This window comes from Cherax quadricarinatus, chromosome 7 (genome assembly GCF_038502225.1).
Source record: "Cherax quadricarinatus isolate ZL_2023a chromosome 7, ASM3850222v1, whole genome shotgun sequence".
Taxonomy (NCBI): domain Eukaryota; kingdom Metazoa; phylum Arthropoda; class Malacostraca; order Decapoda; family Parastacidae; genus Cherax; species Cherax quadricarinatus.
This window is the reverse complement of record NC_091298.1, coordinates 2,132,286-2,145,211: the sequence shown is the minus strand read 5'-3', so window position 1 is coordinate 2,145,211 and position 12,926 is coordinate 2,132,286. Positions and strand designations below refer to the sequence as shown.

General features: G+C 39.0%; 1 protein-coding gene and 1 long non-coding RNA gene across 15 annotated transcripts in view; one reads left to right on the top strand and one right to left on the bottom strand.

The window, feature by feature from the left end:
- LOC128687015 (choline-phosphate cytidylyltransferase B) overlaps positions 1–7,004 on the top strand; it is a 60,993-nt gene extending 53,989 nt beyond the window's left edge. For all 13 annotated transcript variants that reach the window (XM_070082179.1, XM_070082182.1, XM_070082181.1 and 10 more), the window contains 2 exons: positions 2,833–3,098; positions 5,755–7,004. In XM_070082179.1, coding sequence (XP_069938280.1) covers positions 2,833–3,098; positions 5,755–5,857 — 369 coding nt within the window. In that variant the 3' untranslated portion in view covers positions 5,858–7,004. The remainder of the gene's footprint in view (positions 1–2,832; positions 3,099–5,754) is intronic.
- Positions 1–12,926, bottom strand: part of LOC138852332 (uncharacterized) — a 67,409-nt gene that overhangs the window by 31,734 nt on the left and 22,749 nt on the right. For both annotated transcript variants that reach the window (XR_011391649.1, XR_011391648.1), the window contains exon 2: positions 7,692–7,789. This is a non-coding gene — a long non-coding RNA (uncharacterized lncRNA). The remainder of the gene's footprint in view (positions 1–7,691; positions 7,790–12,926) is intronic.

Sequence of the window (12,926 nt, the reverse complement as noted above, 5' to 3'; positions counted from 1 at the left end):
TGAAGGGATTCAGGGAAACCAGTTATTTTCATATAGTCGGACTTGAGTCCTGGAAATGGGAAGTACAATGCCTGCACTTTAAAGGAGGGGTTTGGGATATTGGCAGTTTGGAGGGATATGTTGTGTATCTTTATATGTGTATGCTTCTAGACTGTTGTATTCTGAGCACCTCTGCAAAAACAGTGATAATGTGCGAGTGTGGTGAAAGTGTTGAATGATGATGAAAGTATTTTCTTTTTGGGGATTTTCTTTCTTTTTTGGGTCACCCTGCCTCGGTGGGAGACGGCCGACTTGTTAAAAAAAAAAAAAAAAAAAAAATATATATATATATATATTTTATTTTTATTATTTATTATCACACCGGCCGATTCCCACCAAGGCAGGGTGGCCCGAAAAAGAAAAACTTTCACCATCATTCACTCCATCACTGTCTTGCCAGAAGGGTGCTTTACACTACAGTTTTTAAACTGCAACATTAACACCCCTCCTTCAGAGTGCAGGCACTGTACTTCCCATCTCCAGGACTCAAGTCCGGCTTGCCGGTTTCCCTGAATCCCTTCATAAATGTTACTTTGCTCACACTCCAACAGCACGTCAAGTATTAAAAACCATTTGTCTCCATTCACTCCTATCAAACACGCTCACGCATGCCTGCTGGAAGTCCAAGCCCCTCGCACATAAAACCTCCTTTACCCCCTCCCTCCAACCCTTCCTAGGCCGACCCCTACCCCGCCTTCCTTCCACTACAGACTGATACACTCTTGAAGTCATTCTGTTTCGCTCCATTCTCTCTACATGTCCGAACCACCTCAACAACCCTTCCTCAGCCCTCTGGACAACAGTTTTGGTAATCCCGCACCTCCTCCTAACTTCCAAACTACGAATTCTCTGCATTATATTCACACCACACATTGCCCTCAGACATGACATCTCCACTGCCTCCAGCCTTCTCCTCGCTGCAACATTCATCACCCACGCTTCACACCCATATAAGAGCGTTGGTAAAACTATACTCTCATACATTCCCCTCTTTGCCTCCAAGGACAAAGTTCTTTGTCTCCACAGACTCCTAAGTGCACCACTCACTCTTTTTCCCTCATCAATTCTATGATTCACCTCATCTTTCATAGACCCATCCGCTGACACGTCCACTCCCAAATATCTGAATACGTTCACCTCCTCCATACTCTCTCCCTCCAATCTGATATTCAATCTTTCATCACCTAATCTTTTTGTTATCCTCATAACCTTACTCTTTCCTGTATTCACCTTTAATTTTCTTCTTTTGCACACCCTACCAAATTCATCCACCAATCTCTGCAACTTCTCTTCAGAATCTCCCAAGAGCACAGTGTCATCAGCAAAGAGCAGCTGTGACAACTCCCACTTTGTGTGTGATTCTTTATCTTTTAACTCCACGCCTCTTGCCAAGACCCTCGCATTTACTTCTCTTACAACCCCATCTATAAATATATTAAACAACCACGGTGACATCACACATCCTTGTCTAAGGCCTACTTTTACTGGGAAAAAATTTCCCTCTTTCCTACATACTCTAACTTGAGCCTCACTATCCTCGTAAAAACTCTTCACTGCTTTCAGTAACCTACCTCCTACACCATACACTTTCAACATCTGCCACATTGCCCCCCTATCCACCCTGTCATACGCCTTTTCCAAATCCATAAATGCCACAAAGACCTCTTTAGCCTTATCTAAATACTGTTCACTTATATGTTTCACTGTAAACACCTGGTCCACACACCCCCTACCTTTCCTAAAGCCTCCTTGTTCATCTGCTATCCTATTCTCCGTCTTACTCTTAATTCTTTCAATTATAACTCTACCATACACTTTACCAGGTACATATATAATTATATATATATAATTATATATTTTTTTTTTTTTTTTAATATATATATATACCATCTTTAAATGAATACTATTACACATCCCTCCAGACTGCCAATATCCCAAACCCCTCCTTTGAAGTGCAGGCATTGTACATCCCATTTCCAGAACTCAAGTCCGGCTATATAAAAATAACTGGTTTCCCCGAATCCCTTCACTAAATACTACCCTAGTCACACTCCAACAGCTCGTCAGGTCCCAAAAACCATTTGTCTCCATTCACTCCTATCTAACACGTTCATGTACGCTTGCTGAAAGTCCAAGCCCCTCACCCACAAAACCACCTCTACAACCCCCCCCACCTAACCTGATTTATCCCATATTATTATTATTATTATAATCAAGGGGGAAGCGCTAAACCCGGAGGATTATACAGCGCCTGGGGGGGGATGTGGAAGGCATTCAGGTTTAATTCGGGGAACTGGAGCACAGATTTATCCCATAGAGAAGAAACAGAAGTTTGTATTGGTGACATATTTGTGACATATTGGTGAGGTTTTGTGTGCGAGGGGCTGGGACTTCCAGCAGGTGTGCGTGAGCGTGTTTGATAGGAGTGAATGGAGACGAATGGTTTTTAATACTTGACGTGCTGTTGGAGTGTGAGCAAAGTAACATTTATGAAGGGGTTCAGGGAAACCGGCAGGCCGGACTTGAGTCCTGGAGATGGGAAGTACAGTGCCTGCACTCTGAAGGAGGGGTGTTAATGTTGCAGTTTAAAAACTGTAGTGTAGAGCACCCTTCTGGCAAGACAGTGATGGAGTGAATGATGGTGAAAGTTTTTCTTTTTCGGGCCACCCTGCCTTGGTGGGAATCGGCCAGTGTGTTAAAAAAAAAAAGAAAAAAAAATTGTGGTTTGTGTTATTGCAGTATATAGCTTATCATTTTATGCATAAAAAGTGTACAAGAATATTTTCCTTCCAGGAAAAGAAATACAGGCTCCAGAATAAGTTAGATGACCTTAAAAAGAAAGGGAAAGAAATGATTGAAGATATAGAAGGCAAACGTACTGATCTTATTTCTAAGTGGGAAGAGAAAAGTCGGGAGTTTATTGACACTTTCCTCATGCTGTTTGGTCGTGATGGACGTCTGACTCAGTACCTGACAGAAAAGAAAGACTCTGTCATGAGTGCTTTGTCTCCTCCATCAAGTCCCAAAGCTATTAGTCATTCATCAGAGGAGTGTAACAGGTAAGTGTTTTTGTTTACCTGTATCAAAATGCATTACTTATTTACAATTAAGTACTGTATAATAAATGTAGTCATTAAGAAAGAATGAAGATTATGAATTTACATAATTGAATTCCTTAAACAAATTAAGTATAATAATATACAGTATTATGATTGATGCATGATATATAGGGCAGAAGAAGACAGTGATGATTTTTTTTATCATTAACCCAGAGATTTAGTTGCTGAAGACTACCCAGTAAATTTAGCCATGTCATCAGATTGTGTAGTTTATTTCCACTGGGATACTTTAACCCTTTTACTGTACAGAATCTGGAAATTAAAATTCCTATCAGCATAGCATATTAAATGATGAGCACTAGGTTTTGCAGTTGATTGAGGCTAAATTATTATTGTTTTTTCAATGTTTAATACTATGTACACTAGTTTCTTATGATATTAGATGTGTTCAAGGATTTTAATATTCAAAATATGGGTAAATGTTTAGCAGCTCATTATAGCCTCACATAGAATATAAAATATAAAATTAATGCAGATTTTCATTTCTTTTTGTCTTCTAACATTATGTACTGTGTACAAGGCCTGGTCATGGACCGAGCCACAAGGGGCGTTGATCCCCGATTATTATTATTATAATCAAAGGGGAAGCACTAAACCCGGAGGATTATACAGCGCCTGGGGGGGGGGGATGTGGAAGGCATTCAGGCTTAATTCGGGGAACTGGAGCACAGATCCAATTCCCTAAATCAAGAGCCCCTCACCAACATCAAGGAACCTTCCTTGGGGGGTTTGATCCCCGAAACCCTCTCCAGGTATACTTGTCTTCCCCCCCTCTCCCCCATCAAACTGACCATGTCCCACCGAAGCAGGGCGACCTAAAAAGAAAAACGAAAAGTTCTCTTTTTAACTTTAGTAATGTATACAGGAGGAGTTACTAGCCCCTTGCTCCCGGCATTTTAGTTGCCTCTTATGACACGCATGGCTTACAGAGAAAGAATTCTGTTCCACTTCCCCAGGTATTACGATTTATTCTCAGTGTGATACCCTTCTAAACATGGAAATAAATCATACTGTTTGACTTTCTTAGGTTAACAATATTATTATTATAACTAAGCACTAAACCCACAAGGGCCTGGTTAACAATGTACAAAGTACAGTGGACCCCCGGTTTACGATCAGCTCCCAATGCGACCAATTATGTAAATGTATTTATGTAAGTGCATTTGTGTGTGTATGTTTAGGGGTCTGAAATAGACTAATCTAATTCACAATATTCCTTATGGGAACAAATTCGGTCAGTACTGGCACCTGAACATACTTCTAGAATGAAATAATATCGTAAACTGGGGGTTCACTGTACTTTGTAATGTGGGTGGATTATTATTATTATTATAATCAAAAAGAAGCGCTAAGCCACAAGGGCTATACAGCATAATGTGGGTGGAAAGACTCAGGATTGAGCAGTGTGAATATTCAACTATCCTGTCTGTATACATTCCCAGGTCATATTTATTTGGAGCTGAAATATTACAGTAGCTATTATCTTGGGAATTCTCATTGATTCTTTTTAGTTCCAAGCATTTAATCGAAATTTTTGTGTCATGTCATATCAGAGCTGAAATAACTTTTATATATTCTGGAGAATCTTTCCATGGATGATTGGATCTAACTGATTTGTTGCTTGGATATAATTTTACTTATCCAGCATTATCATCACTGAAAATTATTTACTTATTTTCCTTTTCATTTTCCATAAATCATTTGTACTTCATTATATGTATATTTATAGCATCATAGAATTGATGAGGGGGAAAAAGGCAAGCAGTGCACTTAGGAGTCTGGAGACAAAGAACTTTGTCCTTGAAAGCAAAGAGGGGAACGTATGAGAGTATAGTTTTACCAATGCTCTTATATGTGTGTGAAGCACGGGTGATGAATGTTGCAGCAAGGAGAAGGCTGGAGGCAGTGGAGATGTCATGTCTGAGGGCAATGTGTGGTATGAATATAATGCAGACAATTCATAGTTTGGAAGTTAAGAGGAGGTGTGGGATTGCCAAAACTGTTGTCCAGAGGGCTTAGGAAGGGTTGTTGAGGTGGTTCGGACATGTAGAGAGAATGAAGCGAAACAGAATGACTTCGAGAGTGTATAAATCTGTAGTGGAGGGGTCAGCCTAGGAAAGGTTGGAGGGAGGGGGTAAAGGAGGTTTTTTGTGCAAGGGGCTTGGACTTCCAGCAAGCATGTGTGAGCGTATTTGATAGGAGTGAATGGAGACAAATGGTTTTTAATACTTGACGTGCTGTTGGAGTGCGAGCAAAGTAACATTTATGAAGGGATTCAGGGAAACTGACAGGCCAGACTTGAGTCCTGGAGATGGGAAGTACAGTGTCTGCACTCTGAAGGAGGGGTGTTAATGTTGCAGTTTTATAAACTGTAGTGTAAAGCACCTCTCTGGCAAGACAGTGGAGTGAATGATGATGAAAGTTTTCTTTTTCGGGCCACCCTGCCTTGGTGGGAATCAACCGATGTGTTAATAAAAAATTATTGCAAGTATGTTAAAATTTCCTGTGTACTTGAAATGGTAAAATGGAATGTAACATGTTCAACTAAGGTAAATTTAAGTAGTATAATAATAACTTTTAAATCAATCTTTTTCAGTCCTCCTGCAAAAACTTCCAAATTTGATTTTTCAAGTCGACCTGGTGCATCACTAGTTGACGATGACTACTCAGACGATGACTTAGAGCCAGGGGGTATGTGAAGAATGCCGATGCATTATTTTATACACTCCATTTAATGTTATAGGATAAAATTTATTCTTAAACATGATATAGTTGCATGATGACATTTGACTATCGGTATCCTGAAAGATTTTAGCAAACTTGATTCATATTGCTTGAGTTGTGACCAAACTTCCTGATTATTAGCAACCAAAGAGATAACATATTAGGTCAAAGCACTTTTTTTTTTTTTTACATTGTCGTATTCCTCACTTGAAAGTGTTTTGGTCTGCATTATTTATTTATTGATTTTTTAAAACGTATAATAATGTATTGTTTTAATATTACACTTATTTGTTCGCAAGAACTGCTCATTATAGCAAATGTTTTATTTAACAGCAAGATGTGGTAATAGTCTTTGCTAATAGTTGTACAACAAAGTTCACAAGATATTCAGATTGTTGATGTAAATATAAATATTATTTATACATTTTCTTATTTGTGTTCATATATATTTTTTCCTTTTATTGTACAGTTAAAACAGCTTTTCATTTTCTTGTGTTGATCTGTAGATCAACATTGTTATACTCTCAAAGATGGCTTTAATGATTATTATAAACAATATTAATACCCATTTATACCTGAAGAATTGGACTTGTTGAATACTGAAGTACTTATCAAGAGACTGTTAAAAGATTTTTGCACGCACACACACACACACACACACACACACAGACAGATAATGCAAAGAGGTGAAGAACACACATGCACTTTTTGTACACTTGTGAATAATACAGTTTAGTGTATATATCTGTCACATAAAATATTTGTTTCTTTTCTCATTGTGTATTAGGATTAATTAGTTCGTTCATGAAATATATATAAAAGTGCATTATTATTTTGAAATATGTCTAAATTATTAGTTTCGTTGGTTTAGGAAGTAGAATACAGAACTGCATTGAAATATGGAGTTCTGAGAGAGTATTGCCATCTCTGCTTATTATGGAATAAGAATTTTTGAAGGCTGTATAAAGGTAAATAATGCAATACTTAAGACAGATTAGAAAGACTATATTTTTCAAGCTGCACCAAGTCTTTTGTAAAAGTTTCTCTGTGACGTGCAACTCGGATTCATGTTGTAGTTCATCCACGGCTGATGTTTAAGTAATAAAGGATGTTTTAAATGCAGGATCCCATTTTTTTCCATTTTGAAATTTATAATTATTTTATTTTCTTAGTGTGTGTATCATATAGTTTATGTGAATTGATCCTGCATTAATAGCACTGTGTACATCTCCACTTTCAGATAGTGACTCGCATTAAGTATTTGATAACTGCTAAATATTTTTTATATCTTTTGGCATTGACGTTAGTAAAACAATCACCTCCAGCTTTTACTTAAACTGTAATAAATACAAATAAGGACACTGCAAAAGACTGAACTGGGGGAGATTTATTGCCAGTAATCACATCATTGTTACCTGTAGTATTAGCAGATTTAATAGGAAATAAGCATTAATTAATTATTATTATTATTATAATCAAAAAGAAGCGCTAAGCCACAAGGGCTATACAGCGCATTAATTAATGGTATAGGAAATATAGACAGTAAAGAAAGTGAAGACTAGATTTAAAACATACGGATAGATATGTTGTGTATCTTTATGTGTGTATGCTTCTAGACTGTTGTATTCTGAGCACCTCTGCAAAAACAGTGATAATGTGCGAGTGTGGTGAAAGTGTTGAATGATGATGAAAGTATTTTCTTTTTGGGGATTTTCTTTCTTTTTTTGGGTCACCTTGCCTCGGTGGGAGACGGCCGACTTGTTGGAAAAAAAAAAAAAAAAAAAAAAAAAAAAAAAAGATATACCTTACCTTAATTTGGAAAAAAAAAGTGTATAAGAATACAGCAAAACAAGTCTGTACAAGTAATTTAGCTTGGGCGAGGGTCAAGGAAAGAGTCGGTCAGTTTCCTGCAAGGAAAGAAAGAATTAAGATATAGAATAATGGTCTTGAAATTAACAGAAAATTAATAAGACATGCTGGATACATTTGTGGTCAGGTCAGAGGAAATTGCATGTAAAAAAAATGTTCCAATATGTATATACAGTGGACCCCCGGTTAACGATTTTAATCCGTGCAAGAGGGGTAATTGTTATGCGAAATAATCGTTATGTGAATGAATTTTCCCCATAAGAAATAATGGAAATAAAATTAATCCGTGCAAGACACCCAAAAGTATGAAAAAAAATTTTTTTTACCACATGAAATATTAATTTTAATACACACAAACTGAAAAAGGCATGCACACTTACATGACACTTACTTTTATTGAAGATCTGGTGATGATTGATGGGATGGGAGGAGGGGAGAGCATTATCTTCTTACTGTTTAGAAGGGGAATCCCCTTCCATTAGGACTTGAGGTAGCAAGTCCTTTTCTGGGGTTACTTCCCTTCTTCTTTTAATGCCACTAGGGCCAGCTTCAGAGTCACTGGACTTCTTTCGCACAAGATATCTGTCCATAGTGGCCTGTACCTCTCGTTCCTTTATCACTTCCCTAAAGTGTTTCACAACATTGTCAGTGTACAGGTTGCCAACACGGCTTGCAATAGCTGTGTGAGGGTGATTTTCATCCATGAAGGTTTGCACTTCAAGCCACTTTGCACAGATTTCCTTTATCTTTGTAGTAGGCAACTTCTTCAATTTCTCTCTCCCCTCCTCTGAACCAGTTTCCCCAGGTCTGGCCTCTTGCTCTTGAAGTTGATCTATCAGCTCATCAGTGGTTAGTTCTTCATTGTCCTCCTCCACCAACTCTTCCACATCCTCCCCACTAACCTCCAACCCCAAGGACTTTCCCAATGCCACAATGGATTCCTCAACTGGCATAATCCTCTCAGGGTTAGCCTCAAACCCTTCAAAATCCCTTTTGTCTACACATTCTGGCCACAGTTTCTTCCAAGCAGAGTTCAAGGTCCTCTTAGTCACTTCCTCCCAAGCCTTACCTATAAGGTTTACACAATTGAGGATATTAAAGTGATCTCTCCAAAACTCTCTTAGAGTCAGTTGAGTTTCTGAGGTCATTACAAAGCACCTTTCAAACAGAGCTTTTGTGTACAGTTTCTTGAAGTTGGAAATAACCTGCTGGTCCATGGGCTGCAGGAGAGGAGTGGTATTAGGAGGCAAAAACTTCACCTTAATGAAGCTCATGTCCCCATAAAGTCGCTCTGCCACGTCTGTAGGATGACCAGGGGCATTGTCTAACACCAGGAGGCACTTAAGTTCTAATTTCTTTTCAGTTAGGTAATCTTTCACATTGGGGGCAAATGCATGGTGTAACCAGTTATAGAAAAATTCCCTAGTGACCCATGCCTTACTGTTTGCCCTCCACAGCACACACAAATTATCCTTGAGGACATTCTTTTGCCTGAATGCTCTGGGAGTTTCAGAGTGATACACTAATAAAGGCTTCACTTTGCAATCACCAGTAGCATTGGCACACATGAGAAGAGTAAGCCTGTCTTTCATAGGCTTATGTCCTGGGAGTGCCTTTTCCTCCTGAGTAATGTAGGTCCTGCTTGGCATTTTCTTCCAGAACAGGCCTGTTTCATCACAATTAAACACTTGTTCAGGTTTCAGTCCTTCAGTTTCTATGTACTCCTTGAATTCCTGCACATATTTTTCAGCCGCTTTGTGGTCCGAACTGGCAGCCTCACCATGCCTTATCACACTATGGATGCCACTACGCTTCTTAAATCTCTCAAACCAACCTTTGCTGGCCTTAAATTCACTCACATCATCACTAGTTGCAGGCATTTTTTTAATTAAATCCTCATGCAACTTCCTAGCCTTTTCACATATGATCGCTTGAGAGACGCTATCTCCTGCTAGCTGTTTTTCATTTATCCACACCAATAAGAGTCTCTCAACATCTTCCATCACTTGCGATCTTTGTTTCGAAAACACAGTTAAACCTTTGGCAAGAACAGCTTCCTTGATTGTCTTTTTGGTGCCCACAATAGTAGCGATGGTTGATTGGGGTTTCTTGTACAACTTGACTAGGTCGGCGATACGCACTCCACTTTCATACTTATCAATGATCTCTTTCTTCATTTCAATGGGAATTCTTACCCTTATTGGTGTACGGTTGGCACTAGAAGCTTTCTTGGGGCCCATGGTCACTTATTTTCCAGAAACAGCACCGAAAACACTGTAATAATACGAAATATTCCGAGTGTATGCTTGGATGTTACCGCGGAGGCTGGCTGGTAAACAATGGCACGGGCGGCACATGTGAGGCTGGCTGAGGGCGCACATTGGACGCGTCTCGGACGAAAATCGGTGAGCGGGTTTTTAATCGGTATGCGCGGCAAAAATTTTGCGATTAAAGTAAGCGGTATGCGAAATAATCGCTATGTGATGCCATCGTTATGCGGGGGTCCACTGTATATAAACAAGCAAAGAATAATGAATTCTTGACACAAATTGTAAAAAGAGTCTAAAAAGCTATATCGCAATGCAAATTGAATTTAGTTACATTTATAGGAAAAAGTATTAATTACCCAGTAATCATTTATATGTAGGCCTGAGTGTGGGAATTGATAAAGAAAGGATGTGAAGCCTTTACAGGTGCATTGCATAAAAAAGCTTTTTAAAAACAAATTTTTGGTGCTTCACAAATTTAGTCTGGTATGGACTAAACTAAAAACTTGCTGGTAAATCTCTCTTCAAACTACCTACACATTTTATTTAATCTCTGGTTGCAATATGGCTGCTGCTCCTTCAGTGACCAGTCACAAAGCAGTATTCAGTGGGATTATTATTATTATCAAAAAAGAAGTGAACATAAGAAAGGAGGAACACTGCAGGAGACCTAGGCCCATACTAGGCAGGTCCTTTACAATTCATCCCACTAACAAAACATTTGCCCAACCCAATTTTCAATGCCACCCACGAAATAAGCTCTGATGTGAAAGTCCCACTCAAATCCAACCCCTCCCACTCATGTACTTATCCAACCTAGATTTGAAACTACCCAAAGTCCCAGCCTCAATAACCCAACTAGGTAGACTGTTCCACTCATCCACTACCCTATTTCCAATTATTATTATAATCAAAAAGAAGCGCTAAGCCACAAGGGCTATACAGCACCCTATTTCCAAACCAATACTTTCCTATGTCCTTTCTAAATCTAAACTTATCTAATTTAAATCCATTACTGCGGGTTCTCTCTTGGAGAGACATCCTCAAGACCTTATTAATATCACCTTTAATAATACCTATCTTCCACTTATACACTTCGATCAGGTCTCCCCTCATTCTTCGTCTAACAAGTGAATGTAACTTAAGAGTCTTCAATCTTTCTTCATAAGGAAGATTTCTAATGCTATGTATTAATTTAGTCATCCTACGCTGAATGTTTTCTAACGAATTTATGTCCATTTTGTAATACGGAGACCAGAACTGAGCTGCATAATCTAGGTGAGGCCTTACTAATGATGTATAAGGCTGCAGTATGACCTCTGGACTTCTGTTGCTTACACTTCTTGATATAAATCCCAATAATCTATTTGCCTTATTACGTACGCTTAGGCATTGCTGTCTTGGTTTAAGGTTGCTGCTCACCATAACCCCCAAGTCCTTTTTGCAATCTGTATGGCTAAGTTCTACATCATTTAACTTATAAGTACTAGGGTTATGGGCACTCCCAAGCTTCAGAACCTTGCATTTATCTACATTGAACTGCATCTGCCACTTTTCTGACCAAGAATAGAGTTTGTTTAAATACTCCTGAAGTTCCATAACATCTACGTTTGAATCAATTATCCTACCTATCTTTGTGTCATCGGCGAATTTGCTCATATCACTAGTAATTCCCTCATCAAGATCATTGATATATATTATAAACAACGGGCCCAAGACTGATCCCTGTGGAACGCCACTTGTTACAGATCCCCACTCGGATTTAACCCCATTTATGGACACTCTCTGCTTCCTGTCAGTGAGCCATGACTCGATCCACGAGAGCACTTTTCCCCCAATGCCATGAGCTGCCACTTTCTTTAACAGTCTATGGTGTGGAACTCTATCAAAAGCCTTACTAAAATCTAAGTAAATAATATCAAATTCTTTATTGTGGTCAACAGCCTCAAAAGCTTTACTGAAGAAAGTTAATACAGTGGACCCCCGGTTAACGATTTTAATCCGTGCAAGAGGGCTCATCGTTATGCGAAATAATCGTTATGCGAATGAATTTTCCCCATAAGAAATAATGGAAATCAAATTAATCCGTGCAAGATGCCCAAAAGTATGAAAAAAATTTTTTTTTACCACATGAAATGTTAATTTTAATACACACAAACTGAAAAAGGCATGCACAATTAAATGACACTTACTTTTATTGAAGATCTGGTGATGATTGATGGGATGGGAGGAGGGGAGAGCATTATCTTCTTACTGTTTAGAAGGGGAATCCCCTTCCATTACGACTTGAGGTAGCAAGTCCTTTTCCGGGGTTACTTCCCTTCTTCTTTTAATGCCACTAGGACCAGCTTGAGAGTCACTGGACCTCTGTCGCACAACAAATCTGTCCATAGAGCTCTGTACCTCCCGTTCCTTTACGATTTGTCTAAAATGGGCCACAACATTGTCATTGAAATAGTCACCAGCACGGCTTGCAACAGCTGTGTCAGGGTGATTTTCATCTATAAAGGTTTGCAGTTCAACCCACTGTGCACACATTTCCTTAATCTTTGAAGTAGGCACAATGGATTCCACAACTGGCATAGGCTTCTCAGGGTTAGCCCCAAACCCTTCAAAATCTTTCTTAATTTCCATACTAATTCTCACCCTTTTTACCACAGGGTTGGCACTAGAAGCTTTCTTGGGGCCCATGGTCACTTATTTTCCAGAAACAGCACCGAAAACACTGTAATAATACGAAATATTCCGAGTGTATGCTTGGATGTTACCGCGGAGGCTGGCTGGTAAACAATGGGACGGCCGGCACATGTGAGGCTGGCTGAGGGCACATTGGACGCGTCTCGGACGAAAATCGGTAAGCGGGTTTTTAATCGGTATGCGCGGCAAAAATTTTGCGATAAAAGTAATC